Source organism: Alosa pseudoharengus, unplaced genomic scaffold, assembly GCF_046254945.1.
Source record: "Alosa pseudoharengus isolate Yale_2024_CS ecotype anadromous, Long Island Sound unplaced genomic scaffold, YU_APseudo_1.1 YU_APseudo_1.1_scf_18, whole genome shotgun sequence".
Taxonomy (NCBI): domain Eukaryota; kingdom Metazoa; phylum Chordata; class Actinopteri; order Clupeiformes; family Clupeidae; genus Alosa; species Alosa pseudoharengus.
The window spans coordinates 32,295,681-32,313,343 of NW_027468650.1; the positions used below are offsets into that span (position 1 = coordinate 32,295,681).

At 41.7% G+C, this 17,663-nt stretch overlaps 1 protein-coding gene across 2 annotated transcripts in view; it reads left to right on the forward strand.

Moving 5' to 3' along the window:
* Window positions 1-17,609, forward strand: part of cpne3 (copine III) — a 34,362-nt gene extending 16,753 nt beyond the window's left edge. Inside the window, exon 16 of one of the 2 annotated variants that reach the window (XM_076290970.1) lies at window positions 14,991-17,609. In XM_076290970.1, the coding sequence (XP_076147085.1) occupies window positions 14,991-15,125 (135 nt within the window). In that variant the 3' untranslated portion in view covers window positions 15,126-17,609. The remainder of the gene's footprint in view (window positions 1-14,990) is intronic. The other variant, XM_076290971.1, reaches the window with a different exon arrangement.
* The last annotated feature ends 54 nt before the right edge of the window (window positions 17,610-17,663 follow it).

Genomic DNA, 17,663 nt, shown 5'->3' on the forward strand with positions numbered 1-17,663 from the left:
CAACAGCTGAACTCCTCAACGCGAGCGGCGGCAGAAACGCGACGCGACAGACCCACAATTCAGTTCGGCAACGGATCACGTGAGCCCATTTAAAGTGAATGGGATGCGTCTCCAGCAACGCGATGCACGCAGCTGTGTGTGGGAGCCGTTTCTGTAGCAAGCAGTGTGCTGTATGTATGTGAGGTGATGACAGTGATGATGTAAGTGTGTGTGTTTTTTGTGTGTGTTGGGGATGGGGGGGGGTGTAGAAAGGCTAGGCAATCAAGGACATGGGTAGATGGAGGAGAAATCAAAAATAATAAATAAAAAGTTCTATGGAGATGTGCAAAAGTTGGAGAAAGTCAGATGTGTATGTGTGTGTGTGTGTTTTGACGTGTGATGAAATAAGAAAATAAATAAAAGGTCTGTAGCAAAGGGAGAGGGATGTAAAAGTGCTAAAAGTCTTGTAGGTGTGTGTGTGCGGGGGGGGGGGGGGGTCATGAGTGCTGAGGAGTGAATGAGTGCAATGTCAGTATAGTGTGAGTTCAGAGTTGGGAAATATTGGAGAGTGCTGAGGAGTGAATGTGTGCAAAGTCAGTATAGTGTGAGTTCAGAGTTCGGATGGCCTGGGGATAAAAACTTCTCCTGAGTCTCTCATTTCTGGCTTTGTGACTACATAGGCGTCTTCTTGATTTCAGCGGTAGGAATAATCCATTGTTAGGATGAGAAGAGTCCTTCAGAATCTTTTGGGCTCTTAGGAGTACTCTTCTGGAATAGATATCTTGTAGAGCAGGGAGTTGAGTTCTTATAGTACGTTCAGCTGAGTGCACTACTCTCTGCAGAGTACTACAATCTCTAACTGAGTTCCCATACCAGGTGATGATGCTACCAGTTAGAACACTCTCAACCACTGAAGTGTAGAAGGCCTTCATGATGGATGTAGAAACTTTGAATTTCCTTAGCTGACGAAGGAAGTAGAGTCGTTGTCTGGACTTCTTCAGAACATATTGAGTGTTAACAGTCCATGTTAAGTCTTCAGTAATGTGGACACCAAGGTATTTAAAACTTGTGACTCTCTCTACAGGTTGCCCGCTGATCATTAGTGGGGTGTAACTGTAGTTCTGCTGCTGCCTTCTGTAATCCACTACCATTTCCTTGGTTTTATTGATATTCAGTGTCAAGCTGTTAGATGGACACCACTGTGCCACCTCATCAACCTGATCCAAGTAGAGCTGTTCATTGTTGTTACTAATCAGGCCCAAGATCACTGTGTCATCTGCAAACTTGATGATGGAGGTATGACTACTGTTGGCTTTGCAGTCATGTGTGTAGATGTTGTACAGCAGTGGACTCAAAACACAGCCTTGGGGAGCACCAGTGCTGATGGTTAATGAGTCAGATGTCAGATCCCCCATTCTAACCACTTGTGAACGGTTGGTGAGGAAGTCAAATATCCAGTGACACAGGGTGGTGTTCAGTCCTAAGGCCTTTATCTTTGTGACCAAGGTGAGAGGTACTATCGTGTTGAATGCTGAACTAAAGTCAATGAACAGCATCCTCACATAATTCCCATTCCCCTCCTCCAGGTGAGTTAAGGTGGTGTGCATGAGGTTTGAGATGGCATCCTCTGTAGACCTGTTGGCTCTGTAAGCAAATTGGAGGGGGTCGAAGGAGGCAGGGAGGGATGAGCAGATAATGTTTCTCACAAGCTTCTCAAAACACTTCATCACTGTAGACGTCAGGGCTACTGGGCGGTAGTCATTCAGACATGATGGACTTTTGTTTTTCGGTACAAGCTGATTTTGCTGAGTTTTTGGGGGGGGCGATTTTTGGAGGATAAAAATGTTCAGTGTTTAGGAATAATTTGGATCCTCAAGTTATTTCTGAATTCCACAATCATTTTGGAAATAGCTATTCACTGGCCCTCTGCTGTGACTCTCAATTGAGTAACAAAGGGAAGAACTAGCCTCTACTACTCCTCACTGTCCTCATCCGTTGTCCTTTCGCCATCTTCTCCAGACCCTTCATCCCTGTCCTTCTGTTGTTTTTGCTGTGTAAATATATTGCCACATGTAACATCACTGCCTTTGCAGAAACAATAATTAGTACAGGCCAGGCCTGCAGCTGCACAGCTGCACTTTCCAGATACATGTATACATACACAGTTTTAACCCAGCTTTGCAGTTACAGCTGATAACATCTAACAAATCAGGAGGAGCAACAGGACTTGAATCGAGGGTGGGCAAGTTCCTCTCCTTTCTTCATACCTGTCTTGTAACTCCCTCCAAACGCGGTTATATCCACAGCCGGTGGATCAGTATGGTCTGCTGCTTTCCAAAGCAGCACCTGTAGAGGAGCAAGTTGCGTTCTGTAGGAGACAGTGTCTTCAGTGCTGGAGAAGCCGGGAGTGGGAGACCTCACCGCCAGGGATGAATTACTGCACGGGCCTACCGGGCCCGGCCCAGGGGCCCAAGGGTTCAGGGAGCCCTGAAGCCCAAGCTTTGCATGAAATCATTGCCTCAATATCAACACATCAGGATGTAGGCTATGAATCTGATTGAATTTAGTATTGGCCATCCCCCAAATGCACCAGAATACAGGAAATCACATCAAACAAATTAAAACATTTCTGAGGAAGGACCTCCAAACCCCCCTTCCACATATGCGACAATTAATGGGGGGCCCTTAATACATCTGGGCCCAGGGGCCCGAAAGTTCATAATCCTTCCATGCTCACCGCTAGGTGGAGGCCCAAGCAAAAGGATCCGAAGAGAACCCTTTAGTACCCTTAAGAGGTACTAAAAAGCTTACAGAGGCCTTCAGTAGAAGCCGCAGGAGGAGACCAGCCGTCGCCTGGACCTAGCTACTGATAGTATATTTTTACTACCATATTTCTCTTAAGACTCAATCAGGACGATGCAAGATCAGGATCCAGGCTTTATTCTTTTCAATGAGGGGCCGGTGGCCCTCAAGGGAGAGATGTACATGTTTGGGTCACCCCATCATGGGTTTCCACCAGATTCTCAGTATTCTCTGACTATACAGAAACAGTCTACTAACTTTATGTTACAAACAAAAGAAGGAGTGACCTCTAGGTCCAACCCAGTTTGAATATGCAATAGAAAGGGAGGATGAGGATTAGGCCTTCATCAGGTCTGGTCAGCTTCTATTGTCTTTTAATTAAAACTACCCCCTTTCCTGGGAAGTTCCTCAGAGGCCTGGACACATGCTGTTCTACAAACATTAACATTTCACAACTGGTGATGGGCAAAGGCCTCTAGACAGGCTTTCATTGAATTCAAGGATAAACAAAGGATGCTTGCATAGGACAAGGACAGGAGAAATACAGTAGACTATAGAGCTTATTCACAATTCCTTCACTACGGGAGAAATGCTTGCCTGAAGAGGGTTTTGATGCAGTGGCCATGGCGGAGAAGGACTTCACGCGACTGGGAGAGCGTTCTGAGGAAGTGGCCTTGGAAAATAAGGTAGTGACGCTGGCCTGGGCGCTGACTTCACCGAGGGAAGACCTTGAGCCCCTGCCCCCGCCGGACAGCTTTAGGCTGGATTTGGCGGTGGCCCTGGCTGCGGAGCAGAGCAGAGGTGAAGCGGCAATGAGGTGGTGCCTTGAGGATGGACGGTTGGCGGAGCCTGTTCGAGTCGGCCTGTTCGCCGGTGCTCTTAAAAATAAGGGGGAAAAAGTTTGTTGGGTGAAATCCGATGGCACGAGCCAGAGAGAAGGTCTAGGCCTTGGCGCGATCGTGGCGGTGTGGAGTGGCCGAAACAGCGGAGGACAGCATTGCGACAAGGCAGCAGAGGAGGGACGCCAACGTTGGTAGCTGTAGCTGTGCGCAGCGTGGAACTGGAGTCTGCTGCCCCGACTGGCGAGACGACGGAGTGGAGCATCGGAGGTGCAGTGCCAGTTACGGTGCTCAGCGCCGGGGAGTCTGTGGCAGTGGAGGCTAGGCCCCGCCAGGTGTTGGAGGAACGTTGCGGTGGTGCACACCTGTGCGACCTGAGGGCGTTCTCTGAAGGGAGCTGGGGACGAGAGGCGACAGACCAGGTGACTGCTAGCACGCCCCGCATTGGGCCGCTGGTGGTTGTGGTTCCCAAGGGTGAGTAGGGCTCTTGCGGTGTGTGCACCCCACCTGCTGTGTGGCAGTGCCAGAGACTAATTGCTGGACTGAATGTGGGAACGCCCGCGCCGAGGATGGCAATGGCTTGTTGGGGGAGCTGTGCAACGCCAGCGTGCTGGACTTTGATTCCCACGATGTTTCGCGCTGGGGATTCTGGGAGAACTGAATGATCATCTCAATACCAATGTTTCCCAAAAGGCTTGTCCCAAGGAGAACAGTATTACCTTAAACACACATGAGGAAACTGAACAGTCCAATCAGTAGACTAGGATAAGCTAGCCAACTATGCTACTTTGTTTACAATATTTCCAGGCTTCAACCAGACAGCTGAATGTGGTAGAGTTGTAATAGAAATAGTAGGCCTAAGCTATAGGCTAATCTGCATAAAGTGTGCTGTCATAAATATCAGATATTCAGTATTCTCTCTTTTTATATCAGGATATAAAATAATACAGATATATTACATTGTAATCCTCTGGTACTCTAAGGTAGGCTATTGAAATGTCTAGCCCCCCCTTTCCAAAAAAAGAAAAATCGAGGTTCGTATCAAACCGTGGGTCAAAAATCGTGATACGAATCGAATTGTTAGGTTGGTGTATCGTTACAGCCCTACTGTATATCACTACAGCCCTATCCTCCAAAAATCTGTCTAAATTGTACCAAAAAACTCAGCAAAATCAGCTTAATGAGAGTACCCAGTAAACAAAATAAAGTCCTGGCGACGTCCCCTAAAGGTCCCCTGGCGAACATCACCTCCTCGACATTGTGTAGTGTTCCCTTTACGTCCCGCGGACCTCTGTTCGGGAGGTCTAAAAGACGTCCACGAGACTTTGAGAGGACGTCCTGTAATGGTCACCGCGACGTTATGCGCGCAACGTTTATATTTCCGCGATGGTAAAAAAAAACAAAAAAAACATGAAGTGCAATTTGGTATGGTATTACATCCTGTAAGGCTCAGCGTCGCTAGGAGAGAGGTAGACAGAACATGAACACACATTAATGTTCTACAGCTACACAATCAACTTCACTCACCTCATATTTTCACGCATGTATGAAATCACGTCCTCCGAATGCATTACACTAATGATGATTAGACATGGACATTTATACCGGGCTAGGATGTGCTGCTTTCACATCTACGGTGTCATTTTCTAATACAACGTTTTAATGGGCATATCCCGTAGTATATTGTTCAAAACATCATCAGAGTAGGCCTAGGCTAGCCTAAGATAAATTGTTCAAACCATATTGTTTCAAAATATTAAAAACTAATAATAGGCAAAAATACTAAATGAATCGCAATGCATGCTGGGAAGCAAAACTCAACATGAAATAAAGTAGGCTACATGAAACATAACTAGAATGCATTGACATATCCACTCGTTTTCTTGGACCTGTGATCAAACAGGGACAGCCTATAAATGTAAGCCTATCTTCCTGGAACATTGCAGATAAAGAAAAATGTATCGTTTTCTCTAGGCTATGAATGCTCTTTGTAGCCAACTTTAAAGCAACACCAAAGAGTTTTTTGTACCTTAAAATAATGTTTCCAAAATCGTTTCAGTGGTTCATCAACTCGTAACAGGGTGAACGGCACTTTCTGCATTCGCTTCGCGGCCCTCTATCTTCTATTACCGCACTATGTAAGTTTGCTGCATCGGGTAGCGGATCTGTAGTTCGATGGAATGAGACATGAGAAACTACAAATTTGACTTGCATCTGATGTCGCAATACATCGTACTTTCATAAAATCATGCAACTTATTCTACCTTGTCTGTGGACATTGTTATTTGCAAAGCCGGTGCTCGATAAACAAATAGTGCGTGCGACAGATGAAAAGTTCTTTGGTGTTGCTTTAAGATTAAATAAATAGATTCCAGATGTTTCTATTCTATATCATTGTTTTATTAATAAACAGTAAGGCTCTGGTGAGGCAGAGAGCTTCTGCTCCTTGTCAGAAATCTCATCGGATATGTGCACTCTTTGCTGTTTCCACAAGGAGCTGCTGTAACATCGGGGACAGCTATGCGTGACACTTTTAAACGCGAGCATGCATCAAATAAATTACAATTACATTTAAACAAGTCATGAAGAAGCAGTATCCTTAATTATTCTGCAAATGTAGAGCTAGATCGTTTTGCTTTACAAATTAAGTAGTAACTTCTGTTGCTAGACAACCCTAAACAAATGCTACGTGGTCTGTTTTTAACATTTCTCTAGTTTTATTGCATCGTATTCATCTCCAAAAGTCGGTTCAGTCCCAATTCGGCCGTGTGTGTGTTTCTGAAAATAAAACAGATATAAGTACGTGACTACGTTAAATAAACCACTGCCTATTTAGAGCATGTTACATGCATCACGTAATGACAGTTATCTGAAGAAATGCGCATTGTAGGCTAAGCTAGAAATTAGAACAGCGACTTTGCTAACGTTACACCAAGCATCACATCAGCTAACATGAATTTGATAAAATCCCTTCCCTAGTTTGTAACGTTATACATTAACGTTAAACTCAAAAAGTATGTGCTACATAATTCAGCATGTCTACTTTTTGAGTTTAACGTTAACAACCCTTTTCCCAGTTTAAGAAGTTGTACATCTATGAGCAAAGTAGAGGTTCTACTTTGCTAATAGACGCACAACTTCATAAACTGTATGATATGTTGCGCTAGACTACAGTAGGCTAATGCAGCTACTGCTAGAGACTATAGAGCATCACAGTCCCGCCCCTCCTCCGAGAGAGCTTAGTTTCCGGAAGAAAATTTCCCATTCATTTCTCCCATTGACGTTTTGGAAAAATCCGTATCTAAAGAGTTTTAGAGCATGTCTTAGGCTAATCAGCTACTGCGTAACTCATAAGCATACAACATATCATTTCGAGTGAAAAAATGAATAGAAAGTCCAAAAAAAGTCAAAGGTACAAGACTGTACATATTTTCATTTCCGAGCGAAGGAACTACTCATCCCATAAACCACCGGGCCTCACTGAAAAATATATAAGCAGCACGAACCAGCGCGAAATCATTCATTTCCAACCGGCGACAGCAGCGAACCCTCTCCTACAAACAATGATTTTTATATAGTTAATAGCAGTTATTTCAGGAGTAATCGTGTAAATAATAGTGTTTTGGTATTGAATGTTATATTTACCATCGTGTATTTTATATCGTGTGTGTGAAAGCGGTTAACGTTAACGTTAGCAACATTGTGCAGTGCTTCGTATCTGACTGCCATCCTGATGCATGGACCGGTGCATGGTCTGCTCTTGGACCACCATATTCAGTTTATTAACTTGAATTATTACACAAAATGTTCATTAAATGTACGAAGAAGTATTTCTAGGTTAATGATTGATATGGCTCGTACAGTATGAAGGCTACAGTAGCCTAGCTAATGTTAATTAGCATTACCAACCTCCCTGCAAAACTTACCACACAACTTCGTAGGTTTGATAGGTCTTGTTCCTCATGCTGGCCCATACAAAACCCACAAGCTGACCCTCGACACACAACAGTCAATAATGTGACCCGATTTAAAGTGGTTTTCACCCCTTTGGACACTCTTGATTTCGTCCTTGAAACTGAAATATTCACGGGCCGGGGGCATGGACGGTTTGCTAACCATTTTACTGCAGTCTCTACCCGGTGGTAGCATCCAGCTTTGCTATCAGCTAGCTAGCTAGTTCAAAGGTTTAAGTTCTTAATGGGGATATACAGGGCGTTTTATGCCTCGTCTAAGTTGATGTTTCATATAAACAACAATTCATGTTCATAGAAACAACAAGGTCACTAAAACATAATATATTTCATACCTGTGTTGCAGCATGTAGGCTAATGTTAGCAGCATTATAATGACATTCTAATGTCTGAAAGGCTAATGATTAGCTAGCCTATCGGCTACCTAAAAAGTTAAGTGTTCAAACTAGCATTTACAGTGTTCTATTTGATGGTGTATTGGCCCTGACTAAGTTCGTGTGATATATAAACCACAATCCTTGTTGATACAAGTACCAATGTTCGTCTAGAAAGTTTTTATTCACATTAAGATTTTCGCCATAGGCAGTAAAAGACTCCGCCATCTTTGTCAATAATATTCGCTGATTCAAGTTTCAAACTATGACTGAACGGCCTTTCCACCAATCAGAGGCATCACTGTGGGATTGTGGGATTGTTCAGGATTGTGGGTAATGAACTACTTATCCAAGACATCGCGAATAAAAGACATTTATCTCAAAACAAGGTTAGTGCCCCGTGAACTTTTGGCGTCTATATGAGCATACACAATCGCTTAGTACAGCCGTAGCTGGTTTTGAGTCTACCATGTGCAGTTAAGTTTTTATGGCTTATACCCGAATTGTCAATGGAGAAATTGCATTGAATTCTTACTTCCGGAAACTCCTGTGGGCGGGACTGTGATGCTCTATAGATAGATAGACTTAGTCATCCCCAGACGTGTAACGTGAAGTCAAGCATGGATGTGATGTCTCCGTCCTGCAGGCGGTAGCCAGAGCGCTCTCAACTCCGCTGCCATGTGTGAATAAACAAACGTCCCCCCCCATGTCCCCGGTATAACGTTATTGTCGGGTCCTTAGGAGGTATTTGAAATGACCAAATGCAAATGTCATCCGAGGGACCTGACTGTGACGTCCCCAGAAAGTCCTGCACCGGACGTCACGCAATAACCAAACAATAACTTGCTCCGGACGTCAATAAGGTCACCGGAGCGTCCGCTAGAGAACATGACGTTCGGGACCAATCGGGGACGTTGTGAATGTCGGCATAAGGTCCGGGGGACGTCCCGTGTTTGTCGGGTAAAATGTGACCAAACCAAGTTTAAATTGTGATTTTGAATCTTGAAAATGTCAGATATGGACTCAGCATCTCCAGTAACCCCTAAAAACATACTAACATTGTCCATTTTGGCCAAGCAGCTCTTATAATATGATCAATATAGGCTATTATGCTAATTTATGCTAATTAGCTCAATTACACAAATTGTCCAACATATGCAAATTAGCATCCGGCAGTTTCTGCATGCTGGGAACCCATACTACTGTATATATTTCCATCATAAAACTTTGGTGTACTCAACATTTCCGGGTCCACAATGGGGCTCTATGGGCTGTCCACTGGACTATAATATGCATTAGAGGTGGATTTTGTCGTTCGTTCTCATGACACAGTTCGCGTCGTTCAGTTCGCCAAGATGATTCGTTCTGAATCGTTCGTTCTTTCGTTCAGTCGCATTTCCGGTAGCCTACAACGTAGTTCAGCGGTGAATCATGGAATGCAGGTTCTCAGCTCCTCGTTTGTGAAAACGGTCAACACAACACTGTAATTGTAGCGGCAAATATAGCTGCAACTAAATGATTATGTGTACTTTTAGACAAAACAGCAGTAGCTAATGTGTTCATTCATCTTGACATTAAATTGACATATTGAAGTAGACTACGGATAGATCAGCTAATTTCTTTTTTAAAAATGTGTTCATTCATAAAGGAACAAAGACCCAGTAGGCTATGCCGACAAACATGTTTAAAGGCTTGGCAGAAAGATTATATTGATGAAAAGGTTTCAAGTCCCCATTTTGCCCAGGCTACAGAGCCATAATCACTCTGCTTCACTCTGCCAAGAACGAGTGACTGACTTAACGAGAACGACAGACCGAAGTGAAACAGGTCTTGGCGTGAGAACGAACGAACAAGACAGATTGAAGAGACATTTATTAACCTGACATGACACAGAAAATACAAAGACAGCATGCATTTACCATTAGACAGATATTTAAATGTAAATGCCAATATTGAAATGCAAAATGGAATTGTTAATGTACATTATCGTTATTTTTTTATCGTATGCTCTCCCACTAGTCTCACTAGCCCATTTGTTTTTTTTCATGGAAACGGTTGCTATGCTTTCATGCCCCTCATTGGCTAATTCGATGAGAACGTTTTAGAAACAATACAGACAACAGCATACGATTGGTTTGGCTCTCGCCTTAGGAAGCTGGGCCAGAGGCATTCACAGCAGCAATAGGTCAGTGTGATTCAGCGACGAACGAAAGAACGAACAAGAACTGGAAAGGCGAACTAGTTCAGGTCGTTCATTTTAAAGACCCGTTCGAAGGAACTAGTTCGTTCGCGTCCGACCCACCTCTAATATGCATGAGAACCTATATAGATTTGAGGGAGCTGCAGCTGTTAGCATTAGCACGGTCATATTAACACAGCAGGCACTAGCCCAGTGAAGGATTGTGTAAACCCCATCCCCAAACCAAGCTTGCGTTGATATGATGCATGATCACTGATCAAATTGCTATTTTCTGACAGGATGAGCACAACCATGCAGGTTCTCTGAATCTCAAGCTCTTTAGCCTAGCATCTTAATGCTGTATTCACAGCACGGTGAATGACAAACGGTGACAAAATTCTGTTGTTTATGAGTTCATAGCCTCCATGCGCTTTTGTAGGCTACACGCAGTCTCAAAAACACTGTTTACAGCTCTTGAGTCACGTACTAGGTCATTTTTTTATAACGATAATTTAGATAGGACTAGGCTACACTTATGGGGTGGGTGCTATTGCGTTTTCTAAAGAATCTCCCGTCTTGGTTTTGTACAGAAACTAATATTAAGTGACACATACGTAAAAGGGAGAAGAAAAGGTCACCTTCCGATATTTAGCAGGCTACGGTCTGGAATTTAATTTAATATTGTTGTAATGGTAGGATAACTACACAGTTTACACAATAATTACTGTGTTATAAATATTGTATATCAATGCATTTATTGTCTGTCAATTACCCACATTTGTGGCTCTGTCTCTCATTGAACAGTAGCTTATTTAATGCATTCTAATCCATTGTCAGTCACTTCCGGGAACTTTTTGAAGTTTACATGAACCACGTGACCTTAACGAATTTTGAACACCCATTGTCGCAACTCTACCTTTATATCAAAGATCCTTGATTACTAGCAAGATAGAGCAACGTAATTCGTTACTATGGGAGCAAAATGGGACAGTTCCAGTCTGCATAAGTGGGAGTGTCACCTTACGTCACTAAATAAACTTTCTCTCTTAATAAGCAATAAGAACAGATAAACATAATTGTGTTCACAGTATTATTGTCTATAATCATCTATGATACCAATGAATCATTCTTTAGGACTTTAATTAGTCATGTGAACTGAGCTAGCTAGCTAGCTAACGCTAGCTTAAAATGCTATACAAGTGGATGGGAGTAGCCAGAGTAGCTATGGCAATAAAGCTATGCGCTAACAAGTGACTAGTTGAAGGACTTTGCTTAAACTTAATATACTGTTGCAAATTCACTTGAGTATAAACTATCCACTTTAACTAATGTCAGTAATGTTATTCAGCTAATTGTCATTTCAAAGAAATTACACATCTCCGTTTAAAATGTTACCTTAGCTAAGAGGCTAGCTAGCATGCTAACAACCGGACAGTAACTGGCAGCAGCATGGTCTGATATTAAGTTATTTTATTACAAATCCGAACGCTAAAAAATTACACTTTTAGGCTTGAAATGATCCCAAACACTTACAGATTATGACAATTTCCCAAAAAACCCTCAACCAATCCAGAAAGACATAATGACCAATTTATTGGTAAAATTCCACAAGTCTCCATTGACATTAGTGCAGCGAGGGTTTACTCTGGTCTGCATAAAGGGGGATTTTCCCCCCTCCCCCTTGCAATAATCGAACGCGGAAATTGTCGAACGTTTGCGCCTCTCGCTCCGCTTTTAACCCTCTCTGGGTGTGTTCGAAACGGGAGACAGCTGCCTACTGCCTCCCTCCCTACATAGAAAGCTGTCTCACTAGACATGACTTTGGATTAAATGCATCTTTTAAAAATGATCGTAGCACTCTAGAATCTTTGGTTAACACTACGGTATGACGTTAGCAAAGGCCTGACGTTAAACTAAATTAGCTTACGTAAGCTAGCAGGCTAACGGTATAAATTAGTTTTACGGCCAGCAGATATATCAGACCAGACACTATTAATGGTTACAAAAATGGCATAATCAGATAGTAAATTGTTTATTTCTCATCTCTAATCTACAAATCTAAGCAAAATAATGTCACACAAATGACATTTTAAACAGATTCAGCAGCCATTACCGATGTCATCCACCATGTTTGTTTACCTTTTACTGCTGTTTCAGACGTTGCCGCAAGGGATTATGGGTAGGAGGGAGCATGAAGTGTGCATCGATGATGCCTCCAAAAATTACCGTTATTTGGGAAATCTAAGATATCTTAAAAGGCAGCAGAATTTGTTTTTTTTGTTTCGAACCGCACTTGCTGCCTTGCTCCCCAGTTAGATATCTTAAAAGGCAGCAACTTTACCTGTTTCGAACACACCCTCTATTTATAGACCCTTTCATGGAATTTTCATTATCAGCATCATAGTTGCCCCACAAGACTTCCTTTTTAACATTCCATATGTTATCTTAATGCAGAGGAAGTAGATTGGGGCCCAAATAGAATGTTCAAGCATTGTTTTTGTTTACCTTGTTGAAAGGGTCTATAATATCAGGTTCATAAAACTGTTTTAACAAGGGTCATTGTGACAGTTTACAATACAGTTGGGCATTGATATTCTCATACATATTCTCCCATGCTCTCAAATAAAAAAAAAAGTGTGTGACTACACACTTTTCAGCCTCTCTGTATTCTGTCCCTGAAGAGTTGGGCTAATAAAAATCAGATGTTTTTATTGAATGGTTGGAACGCATGTTAGGATTTTTACTTTCTGAAGCTGGTTTTCCCAACTCTAGCTTGCTGCACAACAGTTGAGCCATAGAAATGTGCTGTTAGCTTTTAGCTATTAGTGTAGGGAGCTCAATGTTAGGCGTGCACAATCAATATGAGAAGGCTGCTTTTAAGGCAGTTTAAGTTCATTTTGCAGTGAATTTGGAATTGTTGATGTAGAAGATCGGCGTGTAGTGGTGGATGTTTTCTGATTCTATCTAGTCGTGCACTTAGCAAGTTTACTTATTGCACATTTCATCTTTGTGATCTCCCACCGGGACAAATGTGACCACTAACCAAACTAACATGCATAAAGGCTAAGAGCTCACACATTACACACACAAACTCACCCCATACTCTGCCATTTGTGTCTTTGAGTACTGTGTTGACATTTGTTCTTGTGTACTTCAGTGTTTGTCATTGCTTATCTGTGGGTTATATCGTGTCTGTAGATAGATGCCTCCATTGCCAGTAGAGGTGAGAGAAAAAAGACGACCCAGTAGGCCTAGGATCACAATATGTTTCATGTGTGTAGCATGTTACAGCACAGTATCATATTAATACAGATATTCATTTGTCCACTTCCTCCAAGAAGGTTATGTTTGTGTGCAGAATCCTGCAAAAAAAGACTGGTTCAATTTTCACCAAACCAGGTGGAAATGTAGCCTGGAAAATCCAGACCCTGATAATCTAGAAAGATTAAGGGTCTGGCAAAGAGCAATGTAATGGCCCAACTCGAGGGGCGGCAACAAGCATGCATTTAAAAATCTCACTGCACACAATTGAATAACACTAGACCATGTTTACACTGAATGATTTCGGACTTCGACGCAATCGGATAACACTACGACCAATGTGTACTGTCCTCCAACGTTGCAGCGCTGTCTTCATCAGTTTAGCTGGTTCCCCGGAATGCAAGGGGAAAAAGTAACGTGCATCATTGCTCTTTGCCAGAGTGTCTCGCAGAGACAATTTCATTGTGCTCTCGCGAGAACTCTGGATTTCCAGGGTAGTGGAAATGTGTGATACGGGCGATAGATAGATAGATAGATAGAGTACATAGATAGATAGAGTACATAGATAGATAGATAGATAGAGTACATAGATAGATAGATAGATAGATAGATAGATACAGTACATAGATAGATACAGTACATAGATAGATTGCTTACTTTGTTCATCCCCAAAGGGAGATTATGGTGTTACAGCAGCAATTAATATTATTAACGTATATTATACACATACATACAAGTCAAGAATTACTACAATTAGGATATGAAGTCTGATTGTAAACTGTGAGCTGTGTGTTCTCTCTCAGAATATGATTGTCAAAACTCATTCCATTTTGGAGCGGATCTGATTTATGACAGAAACCTCCACAAGTTTTGTTTAACTTCAATCAATGTTCATCAAAGTTGCATAAGTTGGCTTAGGCAGAGGTCTGTGCTTTCTGAATGCTCTTCCAAGTAATATCAGAAAATATGCTTCAGAAATGAATCTCTTACCTTTAATATTTTCATAACATTTTGTAGACTTCTTCAATAAAAATGTTCAATGACCTTGTTCTTGCGTCACAGTGGAAATTAGAGAGAAAGACAGACTCAAGAACAAGCACTCACTAGTATACAAAGTGCAATGTATGAGAGAAATGAATCACCAGAATCACCAAACTTGCTGTATCATACAGTGTACTCGCAAAAACAGCATCAAATCACATCGTATCGTAATAGTATTGTATCACATTGTATAGTATTCGGAATAGTATCATATTAGATCATATAGCGTAATAGTAACATCACCTCATTGGCTCACCCCTAATCGTCATTGTGTCATTCTTACATCATTACATCACAACTAAACACATCCGGGGCCTCTTTGCTGCATGTGCATTGTGTGTGGTTGTCAATATTTTAATATGTGCAGATGCCTTATTGAGCTTGCCTATTTTTCAATGCTTCTATTCATAACGATTTTATTTTTGTGATGGTGTTTGATGTTTGATGTAAAAAAAAGTATAATTTTGTCCTTGGTGGTGTGTTTACTTTATTGGTCACTCATTCTCTCTCTTTCTCTCTCTTTGACCATTCCCTTGACTTTCAGTCTCCAAAGGAGGCCCTGGCCCAGAGTGTTCTGGCTGAGGTCCCTGGTCAGCTGGTCACCTATTTCAACATGTCCAAGCTCACCCCGCCTTCCAAGCCTTCCCAGCCAACGCAGACCGGAGTTCCTACACGTTAATAAAACCGCCCCGTGCCGAGGGATGCCTTACCCCTGTCAAAGCTGAACCTTGTGAGCTGTCAATCAAACCCCTTTCAAGGCAGCACACACATATACACATCCTTTATATAACCCCTCCGACACTTGGTCTGCTAAATGAACTGGAACCGGAGAATCTGTGGTCCATGTTTTATATGGTGTCCTCACACACACACACACACACACACACACACACACACACACATATTACTTTTAATACTCTAGCATGTGCATGCTACTCTCAGGCTTAAAAACGCAGTGGAATAGGAAGGATATTCTTCCAGGCAAAAGGGTGAAGCGTTTCCTTTAGAGAAGTAAACAGAGTTGTCAAAGTAGCAGTTTTCAAACCGTTACCGTGACAGCAGTTTGTTGCTTTCTTTTACCAACCTTGACCAAGACAAGCAACCACCTCAACATTTCATCTCACATTCCGCCGCCCTCATCTCAACAATGTCATATCAGCAGTTTATACCCTTTAGCCTGCGGGCTATGTGCTGCTTGTCGTATGCCATACAACAATGCACAGTATGCAAAGCCATCTGTAGATAGACGTTAACCTAATGTGACCCTCTAGCTTCATGCATTAGCTGGCTAAAGCCCTATTCGCCTTATTCACCCCGGCGGCCAGAACGAGGCTAAAGGGTACACTTGCCATTACACCCAAGTCCAGCAGATGGTGGTGGTAATGCACTCCGTTTGCAAACTGCCAAAAAAAACTCACTGAAGAAGAAGAACAGGCCAGTGAACCCTTCTTCTTTTTCGTTGAGCTTTTTTTTTGGCAGTTTGCAGTTGAGATCCATTGTTCTACTGTTTGTACTGGCGTTTTCCGTGCAGCTTCATCAACAGTACAGCACTTAATATCTCCGTGCTTATACATGTTGATGCCGCTATATAATTCAGCGTTAATATCTTTGCAGTAGAGATTTGTCAATCTTGCTATTTTAAATTGTACAAACACCCTCTGCTGTTTGCCAAGTAATACCAGACTTGAACGCACAAACTTATTCTTTTATGGAACGTCTGTAGCACAGGTACAAGCACGCTATAGAAGAGACTACGCTAAAATGTGTAAAGAAATGACGTTCAGATAATAGTTACTTTGTGCCAAGTGCCTTTTGTAGATTTCTGTTACTAAGCACTCTGAAAGTTGTGAGAGACTGAGTGAAGCCTGGTCTCATCCTTGGGTTTCCGGAAATGTGTTAACCATTTAGAAAGTCTTGTTTTGCCAGGAGGGGCACCAGGGAAGGAGACTTGCAAAAGCCATGAGTCTAAGGTTTACAATATATTAGTTGTTTCATTAATTGTTTTTAAAATTAGATTAAATTAAACGAGTCACCCACCATAGCTTTATATAAACAAGTATAGGCCAATTTATCATAAATTAGTTCAGGGAAAAAACTAGTTGATGTAACATTTGATTTGATTGGTTACCTTTCCAACATCTCTGCTGCTCCCTAGCTTTAGCACTGTGTATAGTTCTCCACAAGGGGTCAGTCTTTAACCTCTAATGGGCTTGGCCTTTAGTATACAGTATATTTTTGAATACTTTTTACGTGTCCACTTTACATATTTTGCTACAGGTAGTAGATGCTATATATTATGACTTGAGTATTAATTGAGAGCAGTTGGATAACATAAGGTGCTTATGTTTTTCTGTTCAACCGTTTTTACAATATGTATTTTCAGTCAACTCTTTTTATGTTATTGTTTATTCACAGCTTTTTATATGATGTGCAGTTCATATGTATTTGTTTATCAACTGAAGGTTTCTTTGCACAGAAATTTGGAAGGCAACATGTGCACACACGCACACACACACACACACACACACACACACACACACACACACACACACACACACACACACACACACACACACTGCTTAACCTTCAGCCATCTACCAAAAGTGCCGGAAATGGAAAAAGTCACAATTATACAGCTTTATTTCACAGTACTTATATAAATTTATATTATACATATAATTACAAGAACATGTTATGAAAAATAGGCCCCCTCAAACAGTAAATGTTTCTCTTAATCATGCGGTCTTTATATCTTCAGTTTATTTAATTATTATGGACTCAATACGATCTGCAACTGACTGTTATTACGCCATTATTTCATGTGTGATGCCATTACTGATGAATTTCCCTGAATGCATAACCTGGATAACCCTGAGTAATCTTATATGTTCAAGAAAGACATTATGTTTGCATAATCTGCACAGCCCATCTAAACATGTATTTATGATTGATGTATTAACAATGATAAATTATGTTTAATCTGAGCATTAGATACAATATCACATGTAATCTGGATATCACAAGAAAATCATATTTTATCTGGACATAAAACAATTCTGTATGAAGTTTTATATTTGGAATACACCTTAGCTTGTAAAGTGGTTTGGTAGAAAAAACAAACAACAACTATGTAACAGACAAAATAAATGCATTCTGTAATTACTATGGACTCCTAAAAAGTATTTCTTGTGTTTGCGGCCATCATGTGCTGTCCATC